Source organism: Saccostrea cucullata, unplaced genomic scaffold, assembly GCF_032062105.1.
Source record: "Saccostrea cucullata isolate Sc308-1 unplaced genomic scaffold, CSIRO_AGI_Scuc_v1 ctg11150, whole genome shotgun sequence".
NCBI classification, from domain to species: domain Eukaryota; kingdom Metazoa; phylum Mollusca; class Bivalvia; order Ostreida; family Ostreidae; genus Saccostrea; species Saccostrea cuccullata.
In genome coordinates this window covers 33,112-57,035 of record NW_026918947.1, presented here as the reverse complement: position 1 = coordinate 57,035, position 23,924 = coordinate 33,112, and the positions used below count along the sequence as shown (strand labels likewise).

At 33.5% G+C, this 23,924-nt stretch overlaps 2 protein-coding genes and 1 long non-coding RNA gene across 3 annotated transcripts; 2 read left to right on the top strand and 1 right to left on the bottom strand.

The window, feature by feature from the left end:
• Window positions 1-209: 209 nt before the first annotated feature.
• LOC134276070 (uncharacterized) lies at window positions 210-1,980 on the top strand. Its single transcript, XR_009993973.1, has 3 exons — window positions 210-320; window positions 1,630-1,716; window positions 1,904-1,980. It is a non-coding gene; the product is annotated as an uncharacterized LOC134276070 (long non-coding RNA).
• Window positions 1,981-4,963: 2,983 nt separating this feature from the next.
• LOC134276060 (uncharacterized) lies at window positions 4,964-6,919 on the top strand. The gene is made up of 2 exons (XM_062758344.1): window positions 4,964-5,626; window positions 6,439-6,919. The coding sequence occupies exons 1-2, from the start codon at window positions 5,046-5,048 to the stop codon at window positions 6,893-6,895; spliced, it is 1,038 nt and encodes a 345-aa protein (XP_062614328.1). The 5' UTR covers window positions 4,964-5,045; the 3' UTR covers window positions 6,896-6,919.
• Window positions 6,920-13,507: 6,588 nt separating this feature from the next.
• Window positions 13,508-17,797, bottom strand: LOC134276102 (putative nuclease HARBI1). The gene is made up of 2 exons (XM_062758382.1): window positions 17,310-17,797; window positions 13,508-13,544 (listed from the first exon to the last, which is right to left on the bottom strand). Exons 1-2 carry the CDS (start codon window positions 17,795-17,797, stop codon window positions 13,508-13,510), a joined length of 525 nt encoding a protein of 174 aa, XP_062614366.1.
• Window positions 17,798-23,924: the final 6,127 nt, after the last annotated feature.

The window sequence follows — 23,924 nt, the reverse complement described above, 5'->3', positions numbered from 1 at the left end:
TCCTTATAATTTAATTTCAGTGTAGACAATGAGACAATATTTCCTCCGGAAAAGGGCTTCAAATTGAGCATTATTTTAAAATAACGTCAAGCGGAGTAATACGTTTTTGACGTAACTCATTGTGACGTAGGCAAGTTATGTTATACGAAATGGATAAAACCGTTCAACCAATCAAATGACGTGTTACAACTAAAATTAAATTATTTATAATTTTCGTTTATCCCTACATAGAATGAGTGCCCTCCGGTATTTTATCACAATTATAACAGTTTTAATGATTTTATACGTGGCTTGTGTGGATGGACGTGTATGGATTCTAAGTAAGTAAATTAATGTATGGAGATACAGAACAGTATTCAGTCTCCAAAGTCTATTGAACAGTAGACAATTGGAGCAGAGCGAACACTGACCTCTAAAAATATCAGAGATTGGAGGGGCAATGGAGGAGTGAGCGTCCCCTGCCGACCGGTAACATCCGAAGTGTGTTCATTGTTATCATTGGGATATGACGGAAAAAATTCTTCGACAATATTATGTGTATATAATGAAATAACAGTCGGTATGAAACACGGTATTAACGCAGTATAAAGTCAGCATTAGACTTAATGATAAATTGTATTGGCTGACAAGTCATTGTATCGACCAAAGAAATTACAAAATGATGACTTTAAAGGAGACTTCTGATAATTTTGTTTCATCAGCTTGTTTGTTAATAATGCATCTCGTTTCACAAATTGTACATATGTACATACATGGAAAGCATGCTCTTGAGTGTTGAATAAACCGAGAGATATATATACCCCGTATGGAGGTGATGAAGGTACATGTATACTACGGCAAAAGAAATGGAAGTTGACGATTGAAAATTTAAAGTCATCGCGTTTATCATAACGCTTGGTTGATAGATTACCATTAACGTCTTTTTCAAGTTAGATATCCAAATGTAAAACAAATGTGTCAGACTCTGTGATATCTTTTATCTCAAGCTCATAGGGATACATCGTATCGACATAAGAATGGAAATAACTGTTGTTAATTCTATGTCTATGGTTAAATAGTCCCATCACATTGACATTGTTACACGTACACGGTGGATTGGAAAGGTTCTCAACACCATCGGCATTGTCATTGCATACATAAAGAAAGGCCGTCCCTCGTTTTCCTATCTAAAATTCTGGTTGTCTATGGAGTGGTGTACTCAGTGATGGAAATAAACATATCAAATATGTTGTGGACATTGAATATAGACCGAGGCAAAAACGTCATGTATTGTAATTTTTTCAGAAGAGTTTGGATGGAGGTGTACATATTAATTTAAATATAGAAACATTATTTCGATAGGTGTCCGGGTGCAAATGTATTTTTTTTATTTTTCAAGACAAAAGAATGCATGAATCCTGATTTTGTTTTCTTTGCCTCAGTCCTTCCACGCCAGGAAACATGCACTGTACATAAAAAATTCACATATTTTTGTATTTTCCCAATGTTTGACTATAATTAAAACACGTGCAAAAATAAGAAAGATTTAAATCACGTGCTTAGTTTTTTGGAAAATCTTTACTGACATTTTGAAGTCTTAATTTGTTTAGCAGCATATGATTTTACTAGTATTTAATTTATTTATCACAGAGGAAAGTCCCTTGTGTCCTATGGTTTTTTGCGGTGACACTGGTGAAACTGAAATAGAGCAAAACGGTTGTCCAAGATGCTGCTTAGGTAACGAGAATCGTACTTTTTAAAATAAAATACTCAGTATGAAACAAAAGAAATATTCTTTAAAGAAGAATAATTTATTTATAACTTTTCTTAAATTCAACCATTAAAGTTTTATAATAGGAGCATTGAAACTAGAATTATATGGGTTATAATTAATATAAACATGCAGGTTTCAATTTTATTCCAGGATAAATCAGAAGATCTGACTACTGTCGATGTTACAATGGAATATTGACTTCTCATCAAATAAAGAGTTAAATATTCCTTTCTTCTGTTTCTTTGGATCAATAGAATGCATGTATATCTACAGATTGTATCCTTTTGGCGATAAATGTTTATTTCACAACTAAAAATAATAATTATAGTTTACAAAAGTTAGCAATAGTGACAATTAACTTTTATAAATCAAAGTACATGAAAATAAAGTTTAAAAAATCAATATTGCGTTATAATGATCATTTCATTACAATTAAGGTAGGACAAAACACCCGTGGATTCTATTTTAACCAATTTCTTAAAAAGTACCGGAGAAAAGAAGAATAATAATTTATTACTATACTGACAACAATGAATGATCTCTGTAAGAAAAATAATAAGTTTTGGCATGTTTGCGTCATATTTTGTGAAAAAATCAGAGAATCCTATATATTGGTCACTTATATACTGAAAAGGTCAAGGTCATATCAAGAGGTCAAAGGTCAAAGGTCAAATATTGTGACGTCATCTACTGAATCTTTTAGTTTTTTGCCATTGAAATTTTTTTAATCGCAAAAATATCTGAAACCATCGGTTCAATTTTCTTCATAAAGGTGAGGTTTGATTGGCGAATGATTACATATTTGAATGTGCCGCTTCATGTCTATCAAACTGCCACCTAGTGACGGGAAAAAATATTAAATTTTATTTTATTATTGACTAATCAAAACTTACCTTTATATTCAGTGCGGATAAAGCGGAAGTAAGGCAGCATAGCGAAATTCTTAGCCACTTGGTGGTATAAAAACATCTTTTTCTTCGAAGGAACGGCATTGGAGCGGAACGAAACGGTACATATATTGATAGTAAGTTATATGTGAACGATTTATCGCGTCAAGTCTTCTGAGAAAGGCCCACAATACCCCAAACCCGAATTTGCCTCAAAAAGAGTGTCCTACCCTTCTTTTTTTTATACATGCACATACTATATATTTACATTAACTTCCAGTGCCCGTGGAGCAAATGCTCCTAAAAAAGCAATTCTTTTTAAAATCGTATTGGACAATTACAGAAGTAAAACGGTTTTTTTGGCCACTTTAAGAAGGCGTTGTGTATGAAAATGTTGTACACTTATCATTACAATATATAACACTTGTCATTATGATATATGAGTTTCGAATTTGAAAAAGGTGAAAAGGCCATTGAGTTTTTGCTACTTCTCATTTTTTAGGCAAAAGTTATGAAACCTTTTATGAGTATTTCATAAAATGAAGTTTTTCCACGAGATTTTCCTAGGAGTTTGAAATTTTGAATCAATAACAAGAAGCAATTTTTCAATGAATATCGTTTATTTATAGAAAAGGGTACAGTATGGAGGTTATTGAGACTTTAAAATAATGTTCTTTAGAATATGAAAATTTGGCTTTAACAAGAGTTGAGAAGATGAATATAAAAAATCATTGAATAATATGGCATGACATGAAGGAGGGCCATCCTTTGACGTCAATAATTTTACACAATTCTAAGTTTAATGCAAAAAAGCCGCAAGATAACTAATTTCTGGGTTTTAGTACCGTCTGAGGCCGTCGCCCACTTCAAGTTTTAAGATAAATTATGAAAAGGTTTTAAAAAATCGCCTCTCTCAAAATCCTTGTTGGCGATGCAAGCAAATATGTTTTACTCAAAGAAAATTCCACTGAAAATTGAAAATTCCCCTGCAACTTTTTAAGAAGATACGAGAAAATGCAGTTGATTACGTCACAATTAGTATTTAAGAGGTCATATGAGAAAAACAAATTTTGTATTCCCACTGCATGGACATCCCATGATCCAGAAAGGGTCAATTTCTATTTTGTACATCATTTTTATTTTTTGAAAAATACAGAGCACTACGTTTTCCCTCCGTTTTCTTTGATTCGTCGAAAATTAATACTTTCATTTCTTTAAAAATCATATCAGTACGGATGCACGAAGAGTTTAAAGGATCCGGTTTTGTGTAGTTTGAAAAAAAAATTAGATTAAATAAAGAGGATTAAAAATGCATGTGATGTAAATATTTACATGCAATATTTTCTTAAAGTATTTCCATAGCAAAATACAGTTATTTTTCTTAGAAAATTTAACATTTCTTTCGGCGCAAAACATTTTTAAGTATGATATAAATGAATGGTACTTATGGGACCATGTTTAAATTGTGACGCAAAACATTTTTCATTTATGGTTTGTTTCTGTGTTTTGTTTGGAGTTATATAGCATGGTCCAGTGATTCTCCATTAAAGGCCCTCTGATTAATACAGAAAATTTGAAATACTTTGCCAGTTATTGAATCCACGAATTTGAAACAGAGACCTACTACAATGACATATTTCTAAATCCCTGTAAATCATACGAAATAGATTTGGAATTAATATACACGTTTTTTTTATTTCCCATAGAAAGGGTGGTCGACGGTGATGCACTATAGGAAAAAACGTGCAATAAATATTTGATGTGGAAAGTGTCGTGCGTTTTTATAAATCAAACACGTCTGATAATTGCAAAAGGTTTACAATTCTCAGAAGTAAATAAGAAGACAATGAGTTGTTGCTGTTTAATTATCTTTATCTTCTCTTTGTATCTGTCAAATCTCCTGACGATAGGTATCGATTTGAACTAAATTGATGATATCATCGAATATTTGAACCATTTCAAAGGTACAGAAAGTTCAGTAAAGATTTACATAAAAATAGAAATAAACTTCTTTCCAGTCCACCGATTGTCGTATAGATCTTTCAGGGTTATATTCATCATGGGAAATCGGACAAAACCCAGTTTGGAGAACATCGTATCGGGTACAGCTACTGCGTAGATGAATGTGTACAGAACTATGCACGTGCAGTTGTTTATTTCGTAAACCGAATTTCGTAAACAAAACTAGTGCGTCATCATAATCTTCATTAAATGTACCTGGAGTTACTTCACAAAAAGTTATTCAATCCAATCTTCTTGGTTTTAAATTACAGTTTGGTCAATGTTGTTTGATAAAATGTTAGCAAGATTTGTTTAATTTAAAAAGCTGAAAATTTCGAAACTGTTCATCGCCGTAAGTAATCGTAGCTTCTTTTTAAAAGATTTTCCGCAATTAATCTTTTGACATGGATATAAGCACGCAATCGGATTTTACTGAAAATACAGCTGAACTGGAGAAACCAACTACAAAACGATTTCTATCGAATGGGATCCAAAGCAGCTACGACATACCGGTATACGGTCTCGATAATGGTGACTTTTATTCGATTCATATTCCTGCCATAACTTGCATCTCTCTCAGTTTTATATCAGTTTTAGCCGTCATTGTTGCATCTTTCAAAACAAAAAGCATCAAGACATTTTTTTCATGGACAAAAAGCGAACGATTAGTCGTGTATCTGGCTTTGTGTGATGGACTTCTCAATATCTCGCATGCTTTGGATCATACTCAAATGATTGTGACCAAAAACCATGTTTACCCAAAAGAATTGTGTACTTTTTATGCTTTTATGTTGATTGAGTTTGTAACTGCCCAAAACCTCATGGTTAGCGCTGTTGCATTTAATGTCTTCGTTTTAATTTATTTTTCGAAGGATCTGGATTTTGGTAAGTATGATTGGCACCTTCTTCTGTACACTTTTGGAATTCCTTGCGTTGGAGGAACTTTAGCCGCAATCTTTGACAAGCTGGGACCTAATGGTTATTCGTAAGTTTTTACTTGCAATATTGTTTTAATTGGAGTATCTTTTCTTCAACTTTTAATTTTGAAGCAAATTGTATTAAAAAAACGTAAATCTTAAAGCATTTCATCTTTTAAAAACAAAGTTTTTAACTTGAGTTTGAATCATAACATGAACAATAGCTAATAAAATTACATATATGTACATGTACTTTTAATGCATGCAAGATTATTGTCTTAGTTTTCATTGGCTGAAAGGAGGTTGCGTGATATTTCACCTTTTGTGATATCGACACCAAAGCGCGTCCGCGGAATATGATATCGCACGACACACCATTCGGTTGGACAAAATTATTTACAGAGCGATGTCATAATATAAGAAACATGATTTTACTATTGTGACAGTCGAGTCAATTTAGTTAGGACTATGTGAAATCATTCCCTTCGAGTGATCAAATAAAATTATTATGGACTTCATTGAACGGTCAATATGCGGTAATGAGGACTCATGACAAGTGATAAGGACCTCAGACAAAGAAAATGGAAGCGACAAAGCCTGAGCCTGTGCCTTCGGTCCATACCACTTGCCTTGAGTCTTTATAACCACATATCGACCTACACTGAAGTCCATAATTATATAATATTGTTTACCATAAACACAACTTATTCAAATTTACAATTATGAAAGTTCTTTATTGGTATTTTTTTCTCATTATGGTTATACACATGTAAGTTATCTCTTTACCTGCAATATATTGATATATATACTTTTTCGCTTCAGTCAGATATAAAATCCAACCTACTATTGATATCTACTTTTAATTTACATTACTCACTAGGTGCTATCTAGACAAAGTTAAAGGAGGGGTAACCATTTTCTTCTATACCACCGCCCCGTTATTAGCTGTCCTGATAACAAACATCATCCTCTACGGCCTGACGTGGAAGCGGATCAGAAGCGAGTCACGGCGCCTACAAAACACGCTGGGACAGGAGGTCGCTACCACTCGTTCTGCAATTAAAGCGGGAAAAACTATGTTGCTTTTTGTCACTGCCTTCTTCATTCAATGGTGGCCCCTGTCTCTCTACGGAATATGGCAATTGATTGCTCCAGTTCCTTTGGCTGTGTTCCAGTTTGTGATCACGTTTTCAAACGTTGGAGGGGTTTTGAATGGAATCGTTTATATTATTATCAGGAGACGAAGGACTAAAATGAAGCAAAAGAAAACAATGAAGAAAAAAGAATTTCAAAGCATTGCAACTATTTGTGACGGAGTAAAGGATTCAAGTACTTAAACCTGTGTGGATGTAATTAAAATAATGGATCAGGAAATTTTGAAATTTGCAATCTTTATGTTTTTACTTCGCTACTGTAGCCGTTCTACAATGTTGTACAATTATATTAATCGTGTTCAATTTGCGTGCATCTTATTGAGCAGCGGTAAAATTGACTAAATCAGCTCTTGAATTGTAATTGTTATTTTAGATACATTGTACCATGATTTTTTTTATTCAATCATGGCAATCGACCTTATCTGATTTGTTTGCAAAATATCACAGAATTTATTTCTGAAAAAGTACTACGTTTAAAAGAAACACCAATCTGTTTAAATACAAACGGTAGTCCACGTGTTGAACTGCTTAGTAATTCTGCTATAGAGTAATTGCATTTATCACTTCGTAGCGGGGCCGAATCCCACTGCAGGACATGGATATCGGTTTTTCTGATAAGATCGTTTACGGTATGTAGCGGGTTTCTTGCATGAAAATTCTTGCGAGAAAACAAATCCTAAAATTTTAATAAACTTAATATTCCTTCGAATTACAAGCATATTATCTGTAATTCTCATCAAATTTGCCTACGTGGTTTTAATGCTATATTTACTGAAAACTCGATATTACTTTTCGTTAGTTATTTTTACGCTTTACTTTCAAAATATATTTTTTTAAGATTAACGTTTTTACACCAATTTTAGGGAGGAAGTTTCTTTTTAAAAAGTCGGATGCCTTCTTGAATACGTAGACGAACTAGTTAAGCTTTCAAAATAACAAGAAAAGATAATACAAGAACTATTGAGATTAATATAATAAAAAAATCAACATGCATTCTCGCAATTTGTTTATAAAGGAACGTACGACTAAGAAAGAATTTTACAAGATATTTTCATGCTAGCACTGGGGACTGACTTTTTACACAGTGATAGTTAGGCCATTATTTACTCATTAAATTGTCCAAGGATTTTTTTTTTTCGTTCTGTATACAAACAATTTCTTGCAAAAAATTTTGCTTCGTTTTACATTCGCCAAGTCACAGTTTTGTTTCAGAAATTAACCTGTATATTTCGAATTCGCCCTTTTTAAATTTTCCCAAACGAGGCTGGGGCGAAAAGGGCGTAAATTTCCCTGTATACAATATTTCCCGATCAGAACAAGGAGAATCTGACGGGTGTGACCAGTCCGCAAGATATGCTCACTCTTCCATGGTACCTGATCTCTCCTCTGTTGTTTTGGAGGTCCGTGTTTGGTCATCTCCTATTTAATGATATATAATGGACTTTTGAGCTCGAATTAATAAGGTTCTTTATCTGCAAATATTTCATCTAACTCAGAAGTACATATATACTGCAAGGTAGATGTTTGAACTTATTACAGAAACTATGCCGTATCTGTTACTCTGTTATCTGTCAAATTTATTTTTATCAAACACACCAGCTTTAAATCACGTGCATATAACGTAGTATAAATATAATGATTGAAATACACATACATAAATAAACAGCGTTAAGGAAGGCCATCGGCAAATAACTGTGAAATATCTAAATATTTATTTGTAAACATTAGTAATTTTGTGATATTTCCTTTTATTACTGCATTAAATGAGTACCTTTGAATATTTTATAAAATTCTGCCCGGTCGGGAGGGGATACTCACTCCGTCATGGCACCTGATCCCACCTCTGATATTTTGAAGGTTCAATTCTGCTCCACTTCTATTTTGTGATATTTAAAATGGACTTTAGATTTCGAATACTGTTCGTTATCTCCACACATTTCATCTAACACGGGGTATACTGCAAGGTAGATGATTGAACTTATTACAGAAACTATGCCGTTTGCCACTCAATTATCTGCAAAATTTATTTTTATCTTACACTATCAATAAATCACGTGTATATTACGTAGTATAATTATGATAGTATAAATATTATGATTGGAATACACATACATTTAAATGAATAGCGTTATGGAAGATCATTGGCAAATAACTGTGAAATATATAAATATTTATTTATAAACAATAGTTATTTTGTCACATTTCATTTTGTCCCTGCTTAAAATGAGTACCTCCAATATCTTATCATTTCAGCAGTTTGTATAATTTTATGCGTGGCTTATTTGGACGCACGTACCTTGTACTTTCCAGGTAAGTATCTTAATCTTTAAATATGCAGTTAAGGTATCCGACCCATAAAAGGACATAAAGGGAAAAATATTTCTAACCTTAAATATCCATCCTATATATACTCTGAAACTAATTCAAAGCAGTTTAGAGTAGAAAAGGATTTACAATGAGAAGTTTTCAAAAATATAATTACCTGAGCTGTAATTAACTAATCAAAAATGCATTGAGGCCTATGGAAACAAGCAAATTTTTTAAAATAAAGATTTAAATTATAAAATATCAAAATATGCTATGGTGGAAAGATGTATAATTACATGTATTAAGAATAAAAAAAAAAGATTAAAAAAAATTCGCCAATAGATTTTTTAAAATGAATTTTATTGATTAAAAGCAAAGGGGGGTAATCCTTCAAGAACGGGTCAAGGTAAAAAAAATTAGGACACTTTCCGTTCTTACATACCGAGACTAAAATCTAAAGAGTATGTCTACATATACCGAGTATTCAGCCAGTATATATATCTGTAATGCATTTAGATTCATTGAATCTGAGGCTAATATGGATCGGATACGTACCTTAAAAAAGATTTTTTAAACCAAACCGGTGGCTTGAAATGTTTTATTATTCATATACTTGTAAATATACATGCAAACATACTTCCCTTATAATTTTACTTTAACTGGACAGAAAAAAAAAACTTTACACCGATTTTTAACATACTAGTATTATGATAAACTTATTGCGGGGTGTTGGGTTGTACCTGTAGCCTAACAAACACATCAACTATGAAATAATGTTATATATGTAGCTATAGGTAATATTTAAACAGGACTGCTGATCAAAGTATGGACGGTTCTAAGTCTGAAATAATACCGCATATTTGAGTTCATCTCACAATATGCGCCGTTATCAAAGCTCTATCCTTTTATTATATGTCATCATTCATCTCCTTTTTGTGGAAAAACTAATAAATGTGATAAGCCGGAATTTATTTATCCATCCATACAGTGTCGGTACTTAGGCACTAGGTTTACGGGTTATCTCCCCTTTTCTATCCATCAATGAAAGTGAAAGGTGGGTGATGAAAGTATCCGATTTATGTTTTTGTATTATGAAATATTTTATAATAATTTCCAGTTTTTAAAGTTAAGTTTCAGTCAAAGAAGTAAAACAGATTATCTTATTAACATTGATATTGCTCGATGGCAAGTATTTTATTGGATTGAAACAGATCGATTTGCCACCCGTCCATGCTTTAAACACTGGCACATGGTACAAGATTACAATGTGGTAATGATAACCAACTTCATCAGCAGATTTTGAATGAATAAAAACTTACTTAGTGAAATAATATATAATCAAAATGAGCTAATGTAAAAATAGGTATGAACTTCAACTTTATTCGGTCCATGTTATTCCAAGGTCATTTGCCAATAAACATCCGTACACATGGTGGCCTATATTTAGTTACTTAGATCCCTTAGCCTATCTTTAGGGGATTTAAAAATGGGAATATCCATAATTATAATTCTTACAGTATAAGTATGCTTTTCAAGTTTTGTAACTGGGTATGGTGCATATATCAGTTTATTTAAAATATTGAGTGATTTTTTAAAAAATAAATAAATAGATGTTCAAGGATATGGTTACCCTTAGGCTAGCTGTGCCATACCAGTCTACCTTTTGTCCTAAAAACAGTGAATAAAAAAAAACAGATTGAGAAGTAATAAAAGTTTGACAAATCTTTAGAAATGTTTAATATTTAGCTAGATTCACAAAGGGACAGAACTCTAATTAAAGTATTTAAATTTCAATCAAGGCCATTCAACTTTAACAAGGGTCCAAAGAGAGGCATGAAAGATATGCAATTGCGACAAAGGCAGTAATCAATTGTGAAATAAAATAGTTTGAAGTAAAATACATAACAAGTTTTGGTGCTTTTGAATGTAACATTACAATAATGCATTTTATGATATGAATGAAACATCAAGTAAGATGTGTATTTGTTTATACATATTTACAGTTGTACACATGCTATATGACAAAACTCAAGGTAAGTAAATATGAATGATGACTAAAAAAGTAAATAGATTTTAAGTCAAAAAATTCAGTTGGATGGAAGCATTACAATCAACAATTCAGGCTGTAAAATCTGGGAGGCATACCCGGCATAGGTAACATGCACCAGAGTTGAATTGTACATTGTCTGTCAAATCCACATATTAATAATATATTAGGACCAGCAGCATCCTCACCTATTCGGATATCACTTCTCTTAAGGGGCTTGATAGGGAGGACAACTTCAGATTCAACAAGAACAATAACAATGTGGGCATAGTAATTTAAGACCTCAATGGTTCATTAGTAACAGTTGATATAAATAGGATTCCCCAAATTTTATTTTAATTAACTACATGTAATATCTAGCAAGGCTAGCTACTATTTTGCTGGTTAATATATATCAAAGGGTTCAGATTAAGTAAGATGGGGCGAAGGGCATGTTTTGCATATATTCTGTGTTGTCATTTTGGTCAATGGTGTAGTTAAAATTATACATAAAGGAAATAAAAGAAGGCCATGCTGTTCGTTCCTTGGAAGCCGTCTCCAGTGTACATGAGCATAATCATGAATTTCTCTAACAGCGCCTTTACCTTAATTGAGAAGGTTTGATGATAACACAATATAAACACATACATTTAAAGGGGCTGGGTGGTTGTGGCCATTTTTAGGCTATTTGGATCTCCTTTAGAAGAAGACCTCAATAAAGATATAATTGATCAAATTTTAAAGCTAAAATTTATGAAATTTTTCTTTTGCCAAATGATAGTTGACACCTTAAGATATCATATCCCAAAATTTAAATTATATCTGGTGGTTAATAATTGTTGACCGGCTTGACCCCCTAGCCTCCTTAATGTCTTCTCACCCCTTAACAGCATAAAGGCCTTATATCCTATAAAGTTGTGTTTAGTAAATGAAAAGTTTTGTACCATCTTAAGTTAACATGAAAAATCAGGTAAACTTATTTTACTAATTTATTATATATAGATTATTTCACAAATGTTGATTATTTATGTATACAGAGATTAATTTCAGCATGGGCTTTTGTTTCCTCACAATGTTCTAAAAACATGGGTCTAGTCACTTGTTTAATATTTATACAAGAAGAGAACTTTGGGTATTGAAATACAATTCTACAAATAAAAGACTATAAAAAGAAGTTAAATAATAATAATTTGTAGGCTAATTGAAGCACTGTGAAATAAATAAATTGTCAAGAGTATTAGGAAATTAACATAATTAACATGATAATTTACATTTATTCCTTTGAGTTATCTTTCTCATTGGGGAAAGTGAACCTTAAAATAGGAATTGCAACTCAAATTTCCTGAACTTTTACCAATTTTACTCGTTATTCAATTTGGCATTGGGAATGAGGGACAATTTACAGAGTTCTTCAGGTGCTACAGTCAGTGCATATGCAGGCTCATTTGAACACAGCTCACAGTGCTGGTACTTTCTATGTATTTTCCTAATATGGCATATGCTGTAGTATGAATGGTCATGCAACAATAATAAATAAATCAATAAATAAATAAAATAGAATGGGTTATAATGAGACTTATGAGGTTCAAATTGGGGCTTTTTGTCAGTGTTGGTTTCTGTTGTGTCTCTAAGTTGTTAAGATTTGCTATTTCACACAGATAAAAGTTGCTTTAGTTAAAATTCTATATTCACAGTTTTTAAACTTGCAAAGGGTAAATTGTTTAGGTAACTAGTTTCTTTATCACTAATAAGCACTAAAGGCGAGATTACCTACATGTAACTACCTAACAGCGGGGGGGGGGGGGGGGGGGGGGGGGGTGTTAACACATATTGTTCCACAGGCTAGGTTACAATCCAAACCATTTCCTACAATATTTTCTTTTTAATAGTATTTGCTTACTGTTGGAAATTAAGACACATATGCATATCTCAGGGGGTATTTTCCCATTGAAAATATCAGTTCAAACCCAGGTGCCATTTGCATGTAATATGATAGGTGTTTATCTCTCATCTGAGCAGTTACATGTAGCATAATTATTTTATGTTACTTTACACATTGACCTCATATGGGATTAAGATGCATTATTCGGTGCATATATATGTACATGCAGTTTACATCCATGCATTAGCTAGTGGGTACAAATACAGGTTAGCTAGGGGATACAAATACAAATCCACATGTGTGTAGGAGTTACAAGATTCATAGTATTAAGATTAGATAAAATTCTCCAGCATTTTAGGGTATTCGATATAGGATAAGTTTCCACTGACTAAGCATATTAATTTTTATGCTCTCCATCATATATCCATTTCCTACAGCCTTAAAATATTTTGAAGTCTATTATATAAATAACCTATTCCAAAACATATTTTTGCGGGGGGGGGGGGGGGGGGCTTAAGGTGTGAAAAGATCAAGCATTTTTGATAGAGCATCAGCTGGGAAGGGGTTTAGAATAAAGGATTTAGTCATATGTGCCTTCAATGTCTGCTGCAGTCCAACTACATTTACAAATAAGCAGTAAATACAAAGTCCTCCATTGTGTGTCTTGGTTTGAAAGGTACTTATTATATACAAGATTTAATCAATTTTAAATGATCCTTTGAAGAGTTCGCTTTCAAAATAAGTGGTACATGTATAACATCATTCCCTCAGAACTGGCAAGATACATTACCAAATATCACAAAACATGTTCTGCAGTTTACAAATTGGGCATGTGAACACTTTAAAATTATTGTCAACAATACAGGAATAGCATAATCATGCTGAAAGGGAAAGGGGGGTTAAAGAGTAAAGGTGCTCATTCAACTTGTTTCTAATCTCTGCATGAAAGTATCTTATCGCCTAAAAAATTAATAAATAAGAAATAAAACTCAAATTTATAAACAAATAAATAAAAAGGGGGGAGGGGGAATCTAAATAAAACGTATTTTCTACATAATTTTCTTACATAAGTTCAGGTAGTAGTTCTTTCTTGCCAGCTGGATATTAAGAATGGAATCTGAGACCCAAAGCAATATACTAGTAACTTGGGAAGATATAAATTCAGGAGGGGGGGGGGGGCGTTAGGCCCAATTAATTGGGAGACCAGAATTATTTTAATGCAGGATAGTTCTACAGTGGGTTGGCAATGAGAGAGAGTGATGTTCACGATGGATGGGTTGCTGAGGGTTTTGAGTAGGCTAGGAGTCCATGGTGGGTGGTTAAATTGAAGTTGCCTACCCCCACCAGGTGGCGGTGGGCACCTACGGTGCCCATGTGGCGAAATCGTCACCTTCAATTTAACCATTGAACTGTTGATTTTGTTGACTTTTTGTGGTTGATGTTGATATATGTGATGGTTGATGTTGATATATGTGATGTTGACTTTGAAAATTATATCTTATACAATTTAAAGCTAAAGCAAAATAATATAATTATAAAAGATAATTTGTGTTGAAATGTGTCCGTAGCACGAATGAGGTCAACCCAGCGTGCTACTTTTCCCGTCAGGGAGGGCACAACTTATGTTGATGTTGGGGGTATGCCATTTTGCCGGCTGCCCCACTGTTGTGTAGACCACTGTGGACAATACCTGCCAACTCGAATAAAACATTAAACTTAAATACGTAGCATTTGTTTATTATATACATAGGTCTTTGATAATACCGCATATTTGAGTTCATCTCACAATATGCGCCGTTATCAAAGCTCTATCCTTTTATTATATGTCATCATTCATCTCCTTTTTGTGGAAAAACTAATAAATGTGATAAGCCGGAATTTATTTATCCATCCATACAGTGTCGGTACTTAGGCACTAGGTTTACGGGTTATCTCCCCTTTTCTATCCATCAATGAAAGTGAAAGGTGGGTGATGAAAGTATCCGATTTATGTTTTTGTATTATGAAATACCCTCCCACCTCAACCCTTGAGCTAGGTGTTAAGTATATACCCTTTCTCCTTTTGTTTGTTTAAATAATTTTTCATTGTTTTACATGGTTTGGCTATACCAAATTTATTAGAGTTATGCAAATGTTATTGAGAATCTTTTTCTGCTGTGGGTTTTTGTTTTTGTCTTTTCAGATATAAGAGATTTCGTTGAAGGAGACTAACGATGCTGATCTGAATTGCCTGCTATTTCCGTATTCTGGGACCTTTGGAATGATCTCTGGCCGAATATGACAAGGGTCAACTTGGCAAATTATCCATTCGAGGAGTTCGGGGAAAGACAGTCAACTATACTTCACAGTGGTCGTATTGGCGAAATCGTCACCTTCAATTTAACCATTGAACTGTTGATTTTGTTGACTTTTTGTGGTTGATGTTGATATATGTGATGGTTGATGTTGATATATGTGATGTTGACTTTGAAAATTATATCTTATACAATTTAAAGCTAAAGCAAAATAATATAATTATAAAAGATAATTTGTGTTGAAATGTGTCCGTAGCACGAATGAGGTCAACCCAGCGTGCTACTTTTCCCGTCAGGGAGGGCACAACTTATGTTGATGTTGGGGGTATGCCATTTTGCCGGCTGCCCCACTGTTGTGTAGACCACTGTGGACAATACCTGCCAACTCGAATAAAACATTAAACTTAAATACGTAGCATTTGTTTATTATATACATAGGTCTTTGATAACAATTTATTATTTGACTTAACATAATACTTCAAATGCAAAAGAAAACAACTTTATAAAAAGTCGCCAATTTGTAGCCAATAGTTATATTTTAGGCGACATTTCGGAGTTTAAGGTACCATGGCGAGTGAATAAGACGCTAAAAATATTTATACCATCGTCTTCAACCTTCTTCAAATAATTTATTTTCTCCATCAATGAGTCTACTCTGCCTTGTTTTTTGCAAATATCAAAACTAAATGTTTGTTGTTAATGAGCATTTATTGTAATGCCAAACAAATTAAACAAATATGTACAAAAGTTACATATGACCATATTTGAATATATCCTTTATAAGGATATTAATATACATAAGGAAAAAGTACAAATATGACTAGAAGAATTTGCAAAAAAAGATGGAAGAACAAACACCCAAATTCTTAAAAGCATGTGAAACACACGAAAAATAATAAAGTACTATATCTTAACATTGTTAACATATCAGGGACCTTATTCACAAAGCATCCGTTAGATAACGGGTCCGTTAACTTTACGGAGACTCTAACGGTTGTGACCGTAAAAAACTAACGTGGTATTCACAAAAGTCTCCGTTAACGTTCACTTTACGGGTGCGGTAATAACGGGTCCGTAAAGACAAATTCTATGTATCTGCAACTCTCATTGGTCGAATAAATCGATTGTTTTGTCACAGTGTTGTTTATCTAAATATAATCTTAAAATGTATAATTGACAAGAAAATAAAAAAAAAACAAAAGTTATTTGTTTCTTATTCATTCCTCCTTTTGGAAATAATAACGCCTTTTTGAATAGAAAGGCGTAATAACGCCTTTTAGAAAGGCGTTATAACGCCTATTTCGCGTTATTACGCCTTTTCAAAAGGCGTTATAACGCCTTTTAATTTTTTTTTCTCTTTAGAGTGATCCTAATAGGATTTCGTAGAGATATACTTGTTTTTTACGCGAAATTTCATTAAAGAGACACCGTGACGCACAAAGCGGAAATTTGACAAAGTAAACGTAGAATTTTGGCATGACCCTAGTAAACTTAGTTCAATTCCTAAAAGTACTTAGGTTTATTTTTATGGACAAATAATGTCAGTATGCCCCATAACGAAAATATTTATTTACTTCTTCCTCCCTCTTGTACGCGTGCGTAGAAAAGTTGAATAAGTACCATAGTTACCATGGTCTCAAGTACCCAGGAATGAATGAAGGCTAGGAATAGACCAAAACCTTTGATGCAATCTTTTTTAAAAGTTGTTAAAACATATTTCTCACCTTTGCATGCTCCAGTTTATTGTTGTTTACAAGTTTGAGCTAAAAATAAAAGTGGCGTGACCTTGACATACGCGAAAACAATGAAACGGTAGATACAACCTCTGTTTTCTGGCACTTATATTGCGCGGTCTTTTCTTGCTTTACGGTGCAGTTTAATTGCCATATTTTAACTATATACTCATAATATTGAAAAGTATTTCTCTGTATGCGTGTTTCGAGTAAGGAACGTTTGTACACCACACTGACTCCATATGAAGGCATCGTGCGCCGAGCCAGGGAATTTAACGAGCAAATTTGTAAATTTTTTTCTGACTGTCTTGTCCCTTGTACGTTTAGCGCATGGAAACCCTTGCGACATACATACACGTCCTCGCGTGATGGTGGAGCCTTAATTGGAATAAATGACCGGTCCACACATCCGATTACATTTGGAAATCCAAATTTCTCCATAAAACCTTCTTTAACAGTTTGAAGTTTTCGGCAATCCGTCGGGAATTGAATAATTTGTCCAGCAAAACTTGCCAGTGCATTAGAAACATTCTTTACTGCTCTGGAAACGCTGGGTTGACTGAGTCCTAAAATGTCCCCAATCACTTGCTGGAAAGAACCAGTCGCATAATACCTCACAGCAGCAAAAGTTTGTTCTTCAGGTGTAAGGGCATGAGATCTTTTTGTCTCATGTGACACATCCTTTCTTACAATGTCAATGACATCCATCAAACAGTGTCTTGTCATTCGATAGCGGGAAAGAATTTCCGCGTCGTCATACGCATCCAATGGATTTAGCCTATCTCTAAAGATTCTATTCTTCCGAATTTTGTTTTCTTCTAGAATTGCTTGTAATAACGCCATTAAAGAACAATATGACGTACTTTGTACATGTTTAATGACGTCATAATAACCTTTGAGGAACAAGTTTTTGGCAACAACCGAGTGATTATAATTATAGTTATCTATATCCTTTCCATTTTTTTTTAAACTGAGAAACATTACAAATGCATGTACAGTTGAGTTTTGGTACGTGTATCTGAAATATCTAGAATACCATGGATATATTGAAGCAATTTAGAAGTCCAATTAGTTTATTCCTCAAATCCTGGATATATCGAATCTTCGGTTATATCGAAGTATTTCTCTGGTCCACAGAGTTCGAGATAATGAAATTTGACTGTATTTTTATTCTGTTGCTTCATATAATTGCTAATAGCAATTCAATTCTTATCAACCATCATAGGAATAGTCAATGGATTTATTTTCATCGTTGGACTCATGAATGCAATTTACTAGATTTATTGCTATTATTATTATTCCTTCGACGTTCAAATGAAATGGTGACTTTTCGTCAAATAAAGATGTTATAATCAAAAATTGTTTTTATTTTTTTTTAAATATAATTATATTTTTTTTTTGTCAGGTACTTGTAATCGAAATACACAAATGCAATAAGTTACTTGAAACTAGCTTTATATTAGAGGTTTACACCTTAGAATGATGGAGTATTTAGACTTAATGTACATTCACAACCCTTCCTATGGTTGCATACAATAAACACAAGAACATAGGTAATGGATTGATATGAGATCAATTCAAATTCAAATAAAAACAGATAGATCGATGTGTATTACCAAATTGACAAGGGCCATTAACACCACGAAAACATTCTCTATAAGTTGTGATACGTATTACTAAGCAATTGATAACAAACTTCATTGAAAGTGTTTGGTTCGAATGCATTTAAGACATTCAGGTTGTTGAGATGCCACTGTTTTAATACAATTTTTAAAAACTGGAAAAATTTGCAAAAAGACACAGAACAAATCGGATCATTTTTGCGCTGTCGGATCCTAGTACATATATATACATGTAATTATAAGCTTTGGCTAATTGATGTTTGATTTTGAAACTACAGTAACATTGTGTTTAAATGCAACACAAATCCTTATAAGTAGGGATTATTGCGGTTCAAGGCAAAGATTATTGCATTTAATAGCTAAAATTATTGCGTTTACCTTAACAAAAAATACTATACTAAACTAAAGTGAAAACTTTGACACTATGACAACTTTGATTTAATACAATGAACACTTTGACACTTTGATTTGCTATAGTGAACACTTTGACACTTTGATCTACTACAGTGAACTTTTTGAGACTTTGATTTATTATAGTGATAACTATGAAAATGGATAACTATTATAATAGTGATTACTATGAAAACTTTTCTTGACTATGGTAAAAACTTTGATTTACTATTGTAGTGAACACTTTGAAAACTTTGATTTACTATTAATAATACTGATAACTATGACACAAAAGTAAACACTTAGAAAACTTTGATTTACCATAGTGATAACTTTTACACTCTACACAATTTACTATAATTGTAAACTAATAGTTAACTATAGTAAACTATTGTTAACAATAGTAAACTATAGTTAACTTTTTTTGTAAGAGTAATCACATAAATATAGCGTTTAACCGCAAAATTATTGCGTTTAATCACAAACATTATTCCATTTAAACGCAAAAATATTATTGCGTTTAATCGCGAAAACCATTGCATCTACATGTAATCGCAAAGTTATTGCGTTTAAACACAAAGTGTTTTACGTTAAATTCGACCGCGCATGGCTTTGCGCAGATTTTTAATATCATGCAGTCATTTTTTATACACCTTTCCCAAATATTGTGATTTTCATATAAAATTAACATTATCAGAGAAGCCAAACACTAAGATTTTAGTTTATAAAATTTAATAAAGGAAACAACTTCAACAAATACAAAAATACACGTAATATGAATTTACGAGGGCTGTTCGAAAATTATATAGACATTGTGTATATTTTGCTTTCTAATGAACGTCTTTCTGTGCAAATTTGCATATACGTTTGACATACATTAAGAATTAATAAAAGCGAAAAATATTTTACAAATATTAAATATTTTCTGTACAATGGTATATAAATGCGTCATCAGTAAGGGTACCCGGAGCAGTCTCGAAATCAGATATTGAAAATATGTAACACCAACGTTCTAACTCTTCGAGGACCCATAATAAGAGCGAAAATAATTCTGTTTATGTGTATAATTTTTCAGCTTTAATTCAAATTCATGTCGTGCAACTTTGATAGAATTTTGATCAGAAATACGGAGATCATAAAAAAATTAAGCGCGGTAGAGAAATCTGCTAAGAACGAAAAAAATGGATTTTGACGTCAAGGGCAGAGCAGCGAACATACCTAAAATTTTGTGTAGCGCAATGTAGAACTTTTTTCCAGACACAACGACCTGCTAAAATAATAACTACAAGAAAAAAAAATAATGTGTAAGGGTTTGTTATTTCATTGGTATACATTTTTTTTTTTACAATTAATTCAACCAGAGTAAAATCAAAAGCTCCGGACGACCATCACTTATTACGTACGGTATTAATATCGTTATAGTATCAATATCGTTGACCCTCGTTGCATAAATCGACACTGCATGATTTTAAGTCATCTTTTCCCACAAATAAAAATATTACACTCGGGTAGCAACAGCATACATTTTTAAGGAATAGTTTAAGAAATAAGACTGTTTCATTTTTGTACTGTTATATGTAATAACAAAGAAGGAAAAAGATTAAACGCTTCCCGATCGTTTTACATGCAAAACCATCCCTGGCTGACGTGTCGTTAAAATGACATAGTGATGCTGCTCCGGGTCGATAGACATATGCATGTTTATTATTTCACCAAAACTTTTCTTATTATCATAGGAATTGGAAATTTTGCATAAGTGTTTTATTCGTTCTTTATAAAATGTTGATGAATTTTCCTGATATTATCTCCGTCCTTTATGGAGTAAATGTAATTGTCTCAATAATTTCCGAACAGCCCTCGTACTTGCTCCTTGGCAGAATGGGCCATGGCTGCATTAATTAATAAACTATTAATTGCTGAACCCTGGGATCATATGTTCAACTAATCAACAGCCAGTTGATGACAAAATGTTAAATGATTCATAAGCTGAAAGTTTCTAACTGATAATGTTCACTCAAAAAATGATACCACAGTTCCTATGGCGATACTGTTGCGACTGAAAAACTTCGATTCTAGTATATTATTTCAGCTCAGGAGTCAAAGGTTTAAGACACTAGTCTTTTTTTTAAATTACCAAATAACAGAAACAATTTCCTAATAATTGTAGAAAGTTAATTATTTCAGATGTTCTTCAAATAAGATAACCACAGTGGCTTTGGGATTTCTTTTGTAGCACTTCATGAGTTTGTTATTAATTTTCTTTTGATAATTATTCCAGATTCCAGTTCGATCTTTCCATAACCAGTGATTACAATTCAGCGACATTGTCTCAAAATCAGGACAATCTTTCCTCTACATCTGAATTATTTTCATCATTTATGGAGTCATTCTTTAAATATCACCCTTTCTATGTTTTTATTTAAAAGATCCTATATTGGAATCTTTGTGATCTTGGGTGTTTTTCTCTTATTCATATCCGTTTTGTCTGCTTAGAAATTTAATTGTTATTAATTATATGAAATCACCCACAGAAAAGCAATAAATGCAAATTATTGTTCATTAGTCTGTTACCTTCAGATATAACATCGTCAAGTTCAAGTTCAAGTTCATTTATTCACTCGAAACCATTTAAAATACGAGGATGATAAAAAAATCGCGAACTAATTGAGTAACTTCCATAAAAGAAACAGTATTTGGTTTCAGTGTTGGTCATATAGTCCTCTCTAATTCTAACGCACATCTGTCACCTTTCTGCTCATGTGCGAATCATGTGCTAATAGGAGGGCACGTGACCTCCCCCATAGCCTTCTGTCACAAAACCTGAAGGATTTTTCTGAGTTTTTTTTTAAATTTCTTTCCACGCAAGTTAATTTTTATAAGGAGAATAGTTCATTTGTCAGATATGGTCAAATCTCGGCAACAGCATGGGTGGATAAGAATATCCTTCCCAAAATATGAGCATGGCCACCATTAAAACCCAAATCTTCTGTCTTGAGAGAGATTTATTCAAGGTAGATAGAGAATGGGTGCCTCCACCCCAGATAGCATGACTATGTTGGGCCAACATTTGTTAAAGGTTGTATGGTTGGCGTTGGGGGAACAACGTTGGGCCAACGTTGAACCAATGTTACCAAGTCAACCTTCTCGAACATGACGGAATTCCTATGTTGGCCCAACGTTGGACCAATGTTTATAATACACCCTTAAAGAAAGTGTATTTACAAGTTGGTAGTAGTATGTTGGCCCAACGTTGGCCCATTGTTTATAATACATCCTTAAAGAAAGTGCCTTATCAAGTTGGTAGTATTATGTTGGCCCAACGTTGGCCCATTGTTTGTAATACACCCTTAAAGAACGTGTCCTATCAAGTTGGTAGTAGTATGTTGGCCCAACGTTGGCACAATGTTTGTAATACACCCTTAAAGAACGTGTCCTATCAAGTTGGTAGTAGTATGTTGGCCCAACGTGGGCACAATGTTTGTAATACATCCTTAAAGAAAGTGCCTTATCAAATTGGTAGTAATATGTAGGCCCAACGTTGGCCAGTTGTTTGTAATACACCCTTAAAGAACGTGTCCTATCAAGTTGGTAGTATTATGTTGGCCCATTATTTGTAATACACCCTTAAAGAACGTGTCCTATCAAGTTGGTAGTAGTATGTTGGCCCAACGTTGGCCCATTGTTTGTAATACACCCTTAAAGAAAGTGCCTTATCAAGTTGTTAGTAGTATGTTGGCCCAACGTTGGCCCATTGTTTGTAATACACCCTTAAAGAACGTGTCCTATCAAGTTGGTAGTAGTATGTTGGCCCAACGTTGGCATAATGTTTGTAATACACACAAGTGTTATTTTGTTTAGGTCTTTCAAAGATGGGATATTTATATTGGGCCAACGTTGGCCCAGTTATTATACTTCCGACTAATTGATGGTGTTTATTTTATAATTAGCTGCTGAGCTTTACGTTGGGACAAGGTTGGCACATTCTTAAATAATTAAAAGGACTTTCTATGTCCATGCTTATCATTGGATGACTGCTTTTGTTTTGATACATTGTATGATATTTTCAACATTTTTAACTTTGCACTTAAGTGATCAAGCACCAAAGAGTGTTTTATTCTATTTTTTGAATTGTGTATATGCTTATATTATTTATTTGTAATAACCCAGATAGCGGAACACCGTTGGCCCAATCTTACATTATTGTTCTATTATCTATGTTGGGTTACCTTGATTGGGCCAACAATGGCCCAACATGGAATATTGATAGCTTGTTATGTATAAATAGTGCGCTAATGTTGGGCTAACTGTTGGCATATAAAACTATAATCATGAGAGAAAATATTTGTTTAGGGATTGGCAGCGGCCCTACGTTGGCTCAATATACCATGAATCTGACTGAGGATCATGGGTAGACAACAACCGGGCTACTTGTAATATCCGCGCCATTTTTAATCTGACACGAGCGAGCGTAATGAGACTGATACCTTGCATATCTGCATCCACTTTGTAAGTATTAATAATATTTTTGCCTCGGCACAGCTGAATTAACGTTTAGTTTTTAAACGATATCATGTACAGATCTATGTAAATCAGACACGGGGAAGTGCAGAGGCCAGGTGTTGTTTGGTCAACACTGTACAGATAGCATGCTAACATTGGGCCAACGTTGGGCCATTGTAATCGGTTACATCGGGCCAATGTTGTAAAATGGCATTGACCCACTTTAAGTTTGCTCATCGGCCCAATGTTGGCCCGATATATATGTTGGGCCAACTTTGGCCCAATGTAGAGTGTTATTTCTACAGATATTGGCCCAACGTTGCGCCAACATTGGCCCAATGAATGCGACATTGTTGGCGAAACGTCAACAAGAACATTGGGCCGATGTTGGCAAATGACGTTAGCCCAATGTCATTTTGCTCCTTGGCCCAATGTTGGCCCGATATTTGGACCAACAT